The 13609-nt window shown below is 32.6% G+C and overlaps 1 protein-coding gene across 4 annotated transcripts in view; it reads left to right on the forward strand.

The window, feature by feature from the left end:
- The window catches only part of Agl (amylo-alpha-1, 6-glucosidase, 4-alpha-glucanotransferase), a 73867-nt gene that overhangs the window by 4742 nt on the left and 55516 nt on the right, over positions 1–13609 (forward strand). For all 4 annotated transcript variants that reach the window (XR_009228584.1, XR_009228585.1, XM_058585453.1 and 1 more), the window contains exons 3-7: positions 6642–6852; positions 7372–7538; positions 8422–8625; positions 11796–11977; positions 12140–12251. Coding sequence is in view for 2 of the 4 variants with exons in the window: in XM_058585453.1 (XP_058441436.1) it covers positions 6642–6852; positions 7372–7538; positions 8422–8625; positions 11796–11977; positions 12140–12251 (876 nt within the window). In the remaining 2 variants the exon portion in view is untranslated. The remainder of the gene's footprint in view (positions 1–6641; positions 6853–7371; positions 7539–8421; positions 8626–11795; positions 11978–12139; positions 12252–13609) is intronic.

Here is a 13609-nt window from a genome sequence, read left to right on the forward strand (position 1 = left end):
TTCTATCATTGTGTGATTTTTACCCATGTAAACGAACACATGTCCACTTTAAAAAATTGATAACCAATTTTCCTTTGTGTTTAAAATCTTCCACATAAAAGTTTTCAATTGGTTTTCACATCATTAGTTTATTATAGTCATGCTTCAGAATTTTGTGTGATTAGCTTATAAAAACAATTGCTGATGTCAGAAAAAATATAAATTCACTAGCATTTCAGCAAAAATCTTTATACAGTTGGTGAATGTGATTAAAGATTAATATCATGGGGCCAGGGTTTTGGCTTCTCAGTGCCACATAAATAAATAAAATAATGGTATTGTGTCCATCTACAATTGAGAAAAAAGATTAATATATGGTTTAATGAACACAGCACTAAGATTGTCTTTTATTTGTATTTGGATACCATTGTACAATATTTTTTCCACCTTTGAGGCCATTAAAACCACTTATCAAAATATAGAACTTTGAACTTTGAATCACTTTATAACAGAATATTAAAGACCTTTAAAAATAATGAAATTTATTTAATCAAATTGTTTTCACTGACAGTATCAATATTAATTTTTACTGAGAGTTGAAAGACTTCCACTTATTAATAAATAAAATAAGTTATTAAAAAGTGTTTATTTCATTTATATCTTATTCCTTTAATTTTTCTCTAGTGTTTCACAATTTACATAGTTTATTGAATTTACGTGTACATTATATAAATACTCATTTTGGGAATGCTTGTCTTTTTTTCTGAAATTAGACTATTTATTCAAATACTGTTTTAAAGATGTTAGATGAGTTTTAACCTTTGTACTGCAAGTTCTCTGAGTCTTTGTGTAATTAGAAAAACAATATTTGTATAAATGTAATGGGTGGCAGTTTGTTTAAATATGTCCAATTGGCTAGTCTCTGATATTTGCACATGCTTAAAATGTCACCATTTTCCCTGATGATAAATGTAAACATTCTTGTAAAGGTATATAGATGATTCTCATAGACACTAAGTATTTTATTTCATGTTTTAATTCTACATGCAACTATTTCTTAATCTATTCTTTTATGTTGTAGCTCTAATGACTTTCACCAATTATAAGAATGTATAAAAAAGACATTTTGTTTCTGTGCTTTTTGTTTAAAAATATTGAGATCATACTGTTTAAACAATTTTGTAACTGCTTTCCCCCCTACTGCTTATAATGTTATTGAGTGTATATTACCTTCCTTACTACCTTGTTTCAGCCATACTTTTTTCCAGAAAGGATTTCAGATACATAAAATTTAACAAAGTATTAAATGCTGTTTAAATACCTTTTTATACCATGATTTAAAATGGCTTTGTGATATTCCATCTTATAGATATATCATAAATTATTTCATTATTTCCAATTATTAGATATTTAGGTTTTTGTCAGTTTATTTAATCATAGTAAATGAGATTATGATAAATATCCTAATACATGACCTATGTTTGCATCACTATTTCCTCAAAAAGATATATACCTACATTAAATTATTAGGTCAAAACAATAAAAATTCTTGGGGCTGGGGTTGTGGCCTAGCATGGGTGAGGCACTGGGTTCCATCCTCAGCATCACATAAAAATAAAGGCATTGTGTCCACTTACAACTAAAATAAATAAATAAATATATATATATATATATATATATATATATATATATACACACACATGTATAATATATATAAATTCTTAATATATCAGTGCTATATTAATTTGTAGAAAAAATTGTGTATGTAGTTCCGTAGTTCCTGGGGAAAAAATTCTTGGTTTTATGGTACAATGTGAAAAGTGAGTCTCTGGATGTTTAGTTACTTAATAACACTGTTTGGATAATTTGTTTTTGATTTACTAACACCATTTACTATGAATAAATTTATATCCATATTTTATTTCAATTCAGGAATGTAATTAACAGTTCTTATCACTAACTTTTTTCAGAAATGGTTAGAACTTCTATTTACTCACATTATTCATACTACAGTATGAAAGCAGGCTATATTTCTCTTGGCAGTCATAGAATTTGATTGGATTAGAGTAAATTCGAAGAGTCTGGTATTCTATCATGTTTTACTGAAATCTTTACAGAAAATATCTTTCCCATTATTTAGTATTGTAGAAAAATTTACCACCTGTTGAACATCAATGTGGGCAATTTACTGCTACAAAAGAATAATTTTAGACTTGAGAGGAACATACCAACATGTTCTTAGTGTCAGGATTTGCCTTGAACCATACTAATTTTCCTTCTTTCCTTCCTTCCTTCCTTTCTTCAGGGCTGGGAATGGAACCCAGGGCTTCCAGCATGGTAGATGAACCGTCTGCCACTGAGCTACATCACCAACCCTATTATTACTATTAACTATTTTTTTTTCAATTTTTTTTTTTTTTTTTTTTGTGTGTGTGTGTAGTGCTAGGGATTGAACCCAGGGCTTTGTGCATGCAAGGCAAGCACTTTACCAACTGAGCTATATCCCCAACCCATCAATTTTAAAATTTTGAGACAGGTTTTTACTAGATTGCTTAGGGCCCTACTAGGTTGCTGAGCCTAGCCTCAAACTTGCAATCCTCCTGTCTTAGCCTCCCAAGTTGCTAATCCTCTCATCACACTTGGCCCAAGCTGACTGTAAACAGCAATTTATACTGTTACCTCTGAATCATATCCAATATAATATTCACTATAAATTTCCCCCCTTGTTTATTTGTAACAACCCTCTCTGACAGTGAAAAACCTGATTCTCATAATCTTTGTTTTTGAAAGATATTTTTACCAGGTATAGAATTCTAAGCTAACAATAGAGGCATACCTCAGAGATATTGCAGGCTCCATTCCAGACCAAGACAATAAAGCAAGTCATATAGTATTTTTGTTTCCCAGTGTGTATATAAGTTATGTGTACCTTATACTGTAGTCTACTGAGTATAAAATAGCATTCTGTCTTAAAAAACAATGTACATACCTTCATTAAGAAATAATTTATTAGGGCTACAGGTATAGCTCAGTGATGTAGTCTTGCCTCACTTGTGTAGGACCCTGGATTTGATCTCTAGCATTGGGAAAAGAATGGAAGGGAGGGAAAGGAAAGAAATATTTTATCACTAAAATATGCTTATGATCATCTGAGCCTTAATGACAATTCTCAATGTTGATTCCTACTGACTGATCAGCACAATGGTTGCTGGAGGTTGGAGTGGCTATAGCTATTTCTTAAAATAAGGTCACATTGAATTTTGCCATCTCAATCAACTTTCACAAAAATTTTCTATAGCATGGGACATTCCTAGCATTTTACCTACAATAGACCTTCTTTCAAAACTGAAGTGAGTCTTCTCAAACCCTGCCATTGCTTTATCAACCAAATTTATGAATATTCTAAATCCTTTGTGTCATTTCAACAGTGTACACAGCATTTACCAATAGTTTCCATTTCAAGAAACTACTGGCTTTGCTCATCATACAAAACAACTATTCATTCATTAAAGTTTTAAATAAATTACAGCAATTCTGCCATATCTTCAGCTGCACTTATAATTCTAGTTATCTTGCTGTTTTCATCACATCTACAATCACTTACATCACTGAAGTCTTAAGCCCTCAGAGTCATCCATGAGGATTGAACTACATTTTTTTCAAATGCCTTTTAAACTTGATATTTTGACCTCTTTCCATGAATCGTGAATGTTCTTAGAAGCACCTAGAATGGCAAATCCTTTTGAGAAGTTTTCAGTTTACTTTACCCAGATCCATCACTATTGATGCCAACTTTAGTCTTACAAACTGTATTTCTTAAATAATAAAGACTTACCAGGGCACAGTGATACACGTCTTTAATTCCAGAAACTCATCTGGCTGAAGCAAGAGGTAGATCACAAGTTCGAGGCCAGCTTGAGCAACTTAGTGAGATCCTGCCTCAAAACAAAACAGAAATTTAAAAGCAAGGGCTGGGGATATCACTAAGAGAACTTCCCTGGGTTCAATCCCTAGTACCACTCAATACATACATATATTTGTACTTAACAGTCAGAATTATTCCTTGATCCATGGGCTACAGAATGAATACTTTTTTAAACAGGCATGCAGACATTAATCTCATTGTACATCTGCATCAGAACTCTGATATGACCAGTGCATTGTCAATGAGCAGTAATATTTTGAAAAGAAACTTTTTTTTTTTTTTCTGAGCAGTAGGTCTCAACCGTGGGTTTAAAAATATTCGGTAAACCATGTTGCAAACAGATGTGCTATCATCCAGGCTTTGCTGTTCTACTTATAGAATACAGTCAAAGTAGATATAGTGTAATTCCTAGGGTCCCTAGGATTCTCAGAATGGTGAGTACTGACTTTGACATAAATTCACCAGTTGCATAAGCTCTAATGAGTGTCAGCCTGCCTCTGAAGCCATGCATTGACTTCTCTGTTGCTATGAAAAACTCCTAGATGGCACTATAAGACTGTTTCATCTACATGTAAAATCTGTTTAATGTAGCCACCTTCATCTTCATCATTAATCTTAGTTAGATCTTCATACTGCAGCTGCCACCTTGGAATCTGCTTTGATTTTTATATTAGGAAGATATCTTCTTCCTTTAAACCTCATGAGCCAACCTGTGCTAACTTCAACCTTTTCTTACATCCCTTAGCTTTCATAGAATTGAAAAGAGTTAGGGTCTTGCTCTGGACTAGGCTTTTGCTGAAGGGAATATTGTGGCTCATTTAATCTTCTATTCAGACCATTAAATCTTTTTCCATATTCAGCATTAAGGCTATTTTCCTCCTTTATTCACATATTCATGGGAGCAACACTAATAATTTCCTTCAAGAACTTTTTCTTTGTGTTCTCATTCTGATAAGAGAAGCCAAAATACTTACAGTGGCCTAGAAGGTCTGTATGATCTAATTACCTGTTTCTTTTCTTTTTCCTTTCCCTTACCTTATTCCAACCCAGCTATACTAAGCTGCTTGTCATTTCTGAAACCAGCACATACTTAAATACTAGTTTTATTGTCCTGTTTTCTTCGCATAGTCAGTGCTTTCCTTAGATGGCCATAATAGAGATGTGACCAATTACCTTACTTCTCTCAAACCCTTTAGCTTCTCAGTTACCATTCTATTTAAAATTTCTGCCACCACATTAACATCTTTCCTCTCCTCCATTGTCCTTAAAATGCTTATTTCCCCTTTTTTTCTCAATATATGTCCCCTCCTTTACTTATTTATTTGTGAAGTTCATTGTTTAATATGCTCTTTCCTCTCTAGAACTCCAGCACTGCAAGGGTGGAATAATTTTCTATTTTGTTCCCTATAGGTGCTCAGTCTTTAATGTTTTATTATTTTATTGGCTATTTAATAAATCAGTCATTATAACTATTAGTATTTCCTATCTTCTCAAAAATATTCCTTAAGTATTAAAAATTATACTTAACTAAATTTCCTGCTGCCTTCAGTTTTTTTGCCTATCATTAATTGAGATACATCATATTTAGAAGCTTTGTATTCCTAACAGACTGGAGTGTAGTCAAAACTTTCACATTCTAACAATTGTAACAAAAGTTCAAAGCCTTCCTTAAACCGACCAAAACTCTTCAACAGTAAAGTTTTAACTATAATGGGGTTTTGTTTTTGTTGCCTCTAATGATAAGTACTTGTAATACAAGTCTCAGGTATAGTTTAATAGAAATAGTATGACTTGGGAAAGAATGGGAATATCTTGGGTGTCAGGATTCCAACAAAGAGTTTAATAACTAAATCATGATGAGTAGGGATAGCAGTTCATGTGGAGGTTCATGTACTCACTCAGAAGAACCAATGTGTACTTCCCTTCTGATTCCACATTCAATGATGTGGCTTCAATAGCTTTAGATTATCCATGGTGGAATTGTTCTTATCAAGAAGTCAACAAGTGGGGCTGGGGATGTGGCTCAAGTGGTAGCACGCTCGCCTGGCATGTGTGCGGCCCGGGTTCGATCCTCAGCACCACATACAAACAAAGATGTTGTGTCCGCCGAAAACTAACTAACTAAATAAATAAATAAAAAAGAAGAAGTCAACAAGTACTACAAGTTAGTGTTTCCCACCACTCCAGCCAGTTGGTACATCTTTGTTAGCATACGACTGTATTTCAGCAGATATCAATATGGGGCTCACATGCCTTCAGAATTGTGAAAAGTTCAAACTCTGCCTCTTTTGAGTTTGACTTCTTTCACTGAAGACTTGTTTTCTTTGTAGAGTAGGATAGTTGTCCCAGTATACCTCCCAAGTTTTATATATAATCCCATACTCTTGACACCATAGAGAAACTCACTTTCTCTGCTGCAGTTTGAAAAATATTGGAGAACATCTTCACTCAGATGCCCACCTCTGCACAAGTCAATTTAGGGGTGAGGGTAGGGTGCTGTGAGGGATTGAGGAGATCAATATAAATAAGGATGTAAGAATTTTCACATCTTAAAGTAACTATGTGAATAGGAATCAGTTTACAGGGAAAGAAACAGGACATTGTGAAGCAGATGGTTCCACAGTGTTTGCTATACTTGGTAAAACAAAATGCAGCTAAATCAGAATCTTAGTTTTTATAATTCTTTAAATAAAACAGTATTTTTAACATAATTTTTTAAAATATGGTTTTTATTTAGGGTTCGAACTACAGTTCCGATTAGGCCCAACTTTGCAGGGTAAAGCAGTTACTGTGTATACAAACTACCCATTTCCTGGAGAAACATTTAATAGAGAAAAATTCCGTTCCTTGGATTGGGAAAATCCGACAGAAAGAGAAGATGATTCTGATAAATATTGTAAACTTAATCTGCAACAATCGGGATCATTTCAGTATTACTTCCTTCAAGGGTAAGTGAAGTTAGGTGTTCTGTATATGGGGAAAAAAAGTTAATTCATTGTAAAACTTGAAATTATGTAATTTATAAAAAGTTATCAACCATGGCAGTATAATTTTTACATTGCTTTTTGAGATACAAATAGAATATGGCTCTTCAATTTCTATGAGATTATCTAGTCTTTTCCTACAACCTGATTATAGGATGATATTTATTTAAGTGTGCTGGCTATTTCTGATAAATTCTAGTACATTTGTTTTTCATTAAAACAACATTATTAGATATTATGTATATTGTATGTGGTATAATTATATAGTAATTGTGCAATGTAGTATTAACTGTGTAATAATGCAGAATGGGTAAAAAATTGCTTTCCATTAAGTTTTGTTGCAACTTTGTAAATTATTGTATGTGTTAGAAATAATATAATTTTAAATAGGATAGTTCCTTCCAGTTATTCAGATACTAGAAAAATCTCGCTTTTTCCCTCTCATTAAATGGAAAGTTTTAATTTTGCTTTTTTTTTCCTTAGAAATGAGAAAAGTGGTGGAGGTTACATAGTTGTGGACCCTGTTTTACGTGTTGGCAGTGATGATCACGTGTTACCCTTGGACTGTGTTACTCTCCAGACATTCTTAGCCAAGGGTTTAGGACCTTTGGATGAATGGGAAGACAGACTGAGGGTTGCAAAAGAGTCAGGTGATGTCAGCTTGGTTTCTTTTCCTTTTCTTTTTTAAAATAAATGTAATTATCCTCTGAAATACAGATTTCAGAGGTTTTGCTCCTACTTCTAATTTTACCTCTTAATATATTTAGTAATTATATGAACCATATGAAAATAGAACCATATGAAAATAGAACCATATGAAAATTTTTAAAGTTGACCCTTTTTAATCCATAAAAATGTCAAGTTATGTGGTTCAACTTAAGGACATCTATGATAAAATGTGATCATTGTTATTTCTGAGATTTTTGCTTTGACATATAAAACCAGTAGCAAACTATTAAAATGTAGAGGAAATATATTATTATATAATTTTAATTAATAAATATTGACTTTCCACATGGAAGGCATGAGCTGCCAATACTTACAATAAGATAAAGCTTATTTTACTCTTATATAAAATAGGAGTAACATTAATTTTCTATTTTCAAGTTAAATGTAGGATTAAGAAAGGAATGAAAAGTTCACTGGCATAACTATGTACTATAAGTACTGTGAAACATTAAAATTAGGAGATGAGTATATACTGATATTTTTGTATATAAATATGTCTATTCAACAAATAGAAATTGAATCCCTAATAATAACTAAGCACTGTTTTGTGATTTTTTTTCTAGTACACTATTTTATTACCCTGGTCTTGTAGATGAGGACACTGATATTCTGAAAGATATAAGTGGACTTGCTTAAAGTCTCTTTTGGTACAGCTAGAATTTGAACCTAAGTCGTTGACTCCTTTTCCAATAGTATGGTAGCCTTTCTATTTTACTTAAGAAAGTTTACATTGATATTTTTCTTAGTTTTAGGTTGGTTTTGTTTGTTTTTTCTTACAGTGGTCTTTGTTGTCTTGCTTTTCAGGTTACAACATGATTCATTTCACCCCACTGCAGACACTTGGACTATCTAGGTCGTGCTACTCCCTTGCTGATCAGTTAGAATTAAATCCTGATTTCTCAAGACCTATTAAAAAGTATACATGGCATGATGTTGGACAGGTCGTGGAAAAACTGAAAAAAGAATGGAATATTCTTTGTATTACAGATGTTGTCTACAATCATACTGGTATGAACTTCATTAATTTTGATGAGAATATTAAATTCTGATTATTTCATTCCTCGATATTTTATATAACAGTTTGTTTCAGTGATGGGAACTGAACTCAGGGCTTCAAAACTGTTAGGCAAGCATTTCACTATCAAGCCACATCCTCATTCTTTATGTAATGTAAATTTTATAGACATACATGATGATAATGTCTTTCAACTTCAAATATCACTGTACATAGTATCACTTTTTTTGTTCCAAGAAAACAGTGCTAGTTGAGGATATAGTCAATATAGAATTTGTATGTGATGTTTATAAAAAGAGTCATGATAGAAAGGACCTAATAATCATATCTCAACATAGAGTATTAATACTTTCCAGACAAACAAACATATTCTGTATAGCAAAATATCTGGTACTATAGCATGTATGAAAAGAACTACATGATTTCTACTACTGGGGAGAAAATTATCAGTAAACTCTCAGAAGTTATATCCTTCACATATTAAAAGAGCTTTAGATCATCTCCAGCACCAAAAAAAAAAAAAAAAAAAACTATTTTTGTTCCCAAGATACCTTAGCTATATAGAGTTCTATAAAATGTACCAAATTTTCTCAACTGATGATCTTCAAGGAGATAGTTATTCCTTTTACCTGTCATAGCAACTGAGTCTGGACTGATGATGCCTCTGGGCATGTATTCAGTTTAACCCATCATACCTTACAAAATATTTTGTGGGCCACAATGTTGAAGAGTGTGGAAACCACTAATTTGCATATGTATAGAACAGGAATTCTGGGTGGTTCAAAAATTCAAGAAATTTCATGAGGTATTTTCCAAGTAAACATAGGAATTATGAAGATACTTAAAAAATTTATTGATCTATTTCATCAATATAGATGATAATCTCCAACAATAGCAGCAAAATTAGGTTGAAAAAATAGATATATTCTAACATTCGGTGTTTCTTTGTGTGCCTGGAAACCAGGTTTCAAAGTCTACAGTGAAGCCATTGTAATCTAACAACTAAGTATTCATTACTTATAAAATTGACAGTATTGGTAATTACTTAGGCATCTATAATATTATTTATGTCAAATTCATCAAATCATGTGATGGCATTGTATTAGTTACAAATGGTAAAAGTTAGAATATGGCTTAGGTAGCTGTAACAGAGAGACTGAAAAAGTGACTTAACATTGAGATTGTATGTAGATTTTACAAAAGATTAGGTAGGCATTTCAGGACTAGAGTACTAGCTCAGTGGTGCAGGGAAAGGAAGTTGTTTCTCTTGTAGCTCTGCTGTCTCCATTGCTTTGCTTACAGCTTTTAATCAAACATGGCTGCTCCAATTCCTGTGTCATATCCCACCCAGAGAAGATGGTAAAGGGAAGCTATGCCTTCTAAGTGCATGGTCTAGTATATGTGTTACTATTGATCATATTGCGAGACTGCTGTTCTTACATTAGATAAATGCTCTACATATGCTAAATGTTCACAGGATAATTTTCATAGACTTTAGATGATTGTATTTTATAATTCTCACCAATTGTTTTGCTGGGGATAGTACTTGCTGAGTTCTATACTACTGCACTCCAGAAGTCTATAGAGTGGATTTCTCTTTCATGTAAAATTAGAAAAATACTTACACTACCTAATGTTTAGAATTCTTTCACTTACCACTTGATTTTGTATCAAAATATTGAGAAAAGAAATAGAGTTTTAAGATTTTACCCTTAAAAACAATTGGGTAGAGTCAGACATGAAGATGGCCAGCCTCTTAGGAATCTGAGGCAGAAAGATTGTTTGAGCCTACTAATTAAAGACCAGTTAGGGCAACATATCAAAAGAAAAAAAATCAGATATCCTTGGCATTTATCCTTAACATACATATCTGTGTGTGTGTGTGTGTGTGCGCGCGCGCGCGCGAGCGCGTGCGCGCCCATGCACACGTGCACAGTCCTCAGAATCAAACCCAGGGCCTTGCTCATGAGACTCTACCACTAGGTTACATCACTAGTAAGTGAAAATCCTAATGGGATACAAATATGACTACATTTTGTCTTTTTAACTTGAATTTCAGTGAATGTGATGATAAATCTACGGGGCAGTATCTTGGTACCAGTTTGGAGAACTGTCAGTTTAACTTTTTTTTTTTTTTGGCAGTACTTGGGCCATGTGCATTCTAAGTAAGTTATTCTGCCACTGAGCTATATCCCCAGCCCTTTTTATTTTATTTTGAGACAGGGTCTCACTAAGTTGCCCATGCTGGCTTATAACCTCTTGATCCTCCTGTCTCAGCCTCTCACATAGCTAAGATTACAGATGTGCACACCAAGCTGGGCTTTAATTTCACTTTTATTATATGATCTCTGCTCCTTATATATCCTGACTTCACCTAAGTGTTTATTTATTGTGGATATAAATAAATAATAACTAAATTGCTTACTAAATAAAAGACAGAAACTAAAAATGATACTGATTCTAAAATTCTATAAGTGAGCTCACTGAGTAAATAAGACACAAACATGGTCATCTCATCAGCACAGCAAAGTGGTCACAATTGCAGATTCTGAAGAGAGACTTACATTAATTCCTCTGGCCAAATTACTCAACCCTTGAGCCTTAGTTCCTCCTCTATGAGAGGAACATAACAGTATGTTCTGTATTGTGTGAGAGGAAATGAAGAATAACAAAGTTTATTTAACTGCGTAGAACAATTCTGGGTGTGCAGTAGGTATTACTTTCCATTTTTCTAACCACTTGTATTCCTCAGTATGAATTCAGGGGGCATTAGTCCATTGTAAACATAAAACAAATTGGGTCTAACTTTTGTCTATTTAAAAAATTAAATTAGCAATTTCTCAATCTCATAAAAACAACATATTTTACCCTTTAGGATTAGCTGTGCAAAGATGTTACTTGTGAAAGAACTAATTTTTCTTCCTTTGTATTTTCCTAAGCAATATTTAAGTTAAAAAACAAGTGTATGAGAAGATACCAAAACCAAAGTTTTTTTTTTTCATAAAACAGAATCAGTATAAAATATCGATATCTAAATATAGAAGGAAGTGGGTGGTAGATGTTGATATTTCATCTTTAAACCTAACATAGATACCATTTTCAATTTAATTATAAGATATGAGTTTTCTTTTGTTCAAATTTATTTGTTTTTATTTTTTTTAAGCTGCTAATAGTAAATGGATCCAGGAACATCCAGAATCTGCATATAATCTTGTGAATTCTCCACACTTAAAACCTGCCTGGGTCTTAGACAGAGCACTCTGGCATTTTTCCTGTGATGTTGCAGAAGGAAAATACAAAGAAAAAGGAATACCTGCTTTGATTGAAAATGATCAACACATGAATGTAAGTATTTATACAGTAATACCAGACTAAATCAAAATAACAAAATTTCTTAAGTACAAATTAAATATACAGCTGAAAATTATTTATAATCAGTGTTTTAATATGTTAAACAATATTTGGTGAAATATTTAAAAATATGTTTTAACTGTTAAAATTTTTCAGTGTATTCGAAAAATAATTTGGGAGGATATTTTTCCAAAGATCCAACTCTGGGAATTTTTCCAAGTAGATGTTCACAAAGCAGTTGAACAATTTAGAAGACTTCTAACACAAGGTAAATAGATGCAGTAGATTGTTCCTATCAATTTTAAGAAATTTAATATTACTTTTAAAAGGATAACTCCTTTTTTTTCCTTAGTTAATATTCATTAAATCTGTTGTTTTGATACAATATTTTTGGTATTTGAAAACTGATTCTGGAAGCTGAAACATCTAAAGGGCATGCTCTAATAATAAAACCAATTTTTATTTTATTGTTGGCAGAATGCTCAGAATATAGTCAAACTCAGCATATATTTGTTAAAAGCATGAATGGGAATTAGGTAGAGCAGGTTACTTCAGCTGAGAAAGGCTTGAACAAGGCTTTGAAATCGAGAAATGTGAATCTTCTGCTGTCTAAGGTAAGAATCTTAACTATGCAAGAGGGACTTCCAACCGATGGTGCTCACCACAAACACCCTCCTTACAACTAGTGAGACTGAAGTTAGATATTAGCTAATAATAAAAGGTAAAAAAGTAAATATTCAGTTAAGGATGTAACTAATCTAGTTAATCAGTGTCCCCTTAACAAAATAAGAGGAAAAAAACATACTCAAAGAGAACTTGAGGTTTTTAGGAGACAAATTAGAAAGGATTATGAAGAAAGTATCTGCAAGTAGTATGGGACAGCCCAGCAGGGAGGATGTTTGGGGACTCGGGAGGGGTTCTTTTAAAATAGAAAATTTTCTTCCTTGTCCAGAGACCAAGACTAGAATAGGACCCAAATATACTGCCTTTGAAGTAGAAATGAGTTTGCCTTTACATTTAAGAACTCAGTTGGATTCAGGCATCAGCTTTTACAAGTAGGTAACACCTTAATACAGGAACTTTTAGTCCTGATTTTGCTTCATATTTTATTCACCAAAAATTTCTCTCTCCTTTAATATTTATAAGTAGTATCATTTATATGTAATATGTGTGCTCATTATAAAGAGAAAAAGCCCCAAATAGTTCAAAATATAATAAAATACAATGTGCAACTTCCCCTCCTACAAAACATACTTTGAGGGAACTACCAAGTAATAGTTTCTGTGTTTCCTTTCAGATTATTTTTGAAAGAAATTCAGATTTTACATGTGGTTTTACATAATTCTCTCTGTAAACTATATATATACTCGTTTTATATTTGTATATATGTTACATACATTAAACTAAAGCATGGACTATTTAATTTGTTCATTAGCTGACAATATGAATTTATTATAGTTATTTCTCTTAACTCCCAAGTAGCAATACACTGTTTTAACGTACTTTAACTGGTTGGGATTGTGGCTCAGTGGTAGAGTGCTTGCCTAGCACGTGTGAGGCACTGGGTTCCATTCTCAGCACCACATAAAAAATAGATAGATAAATAAACAAACAAACAAACAGACA

The sequence above is a fragment of the Marmota monax genome, unplaced genomic scaffold, assembly GCF_021218885.2.
Source record: "Marmota monax isolate L192 unplaced genomic scaffold, Marmota_monax_Labrador192_F-V1.1 WCK01_AAM20220418_F8-fsc00070, whole genome shotgun sequence".
Classification (NCBI taxonomy): Eukaryota; Metazoa; Chordata; class Mammalia; order Rodentia; family Sciuridae; genus Marmota; species Marmota monax.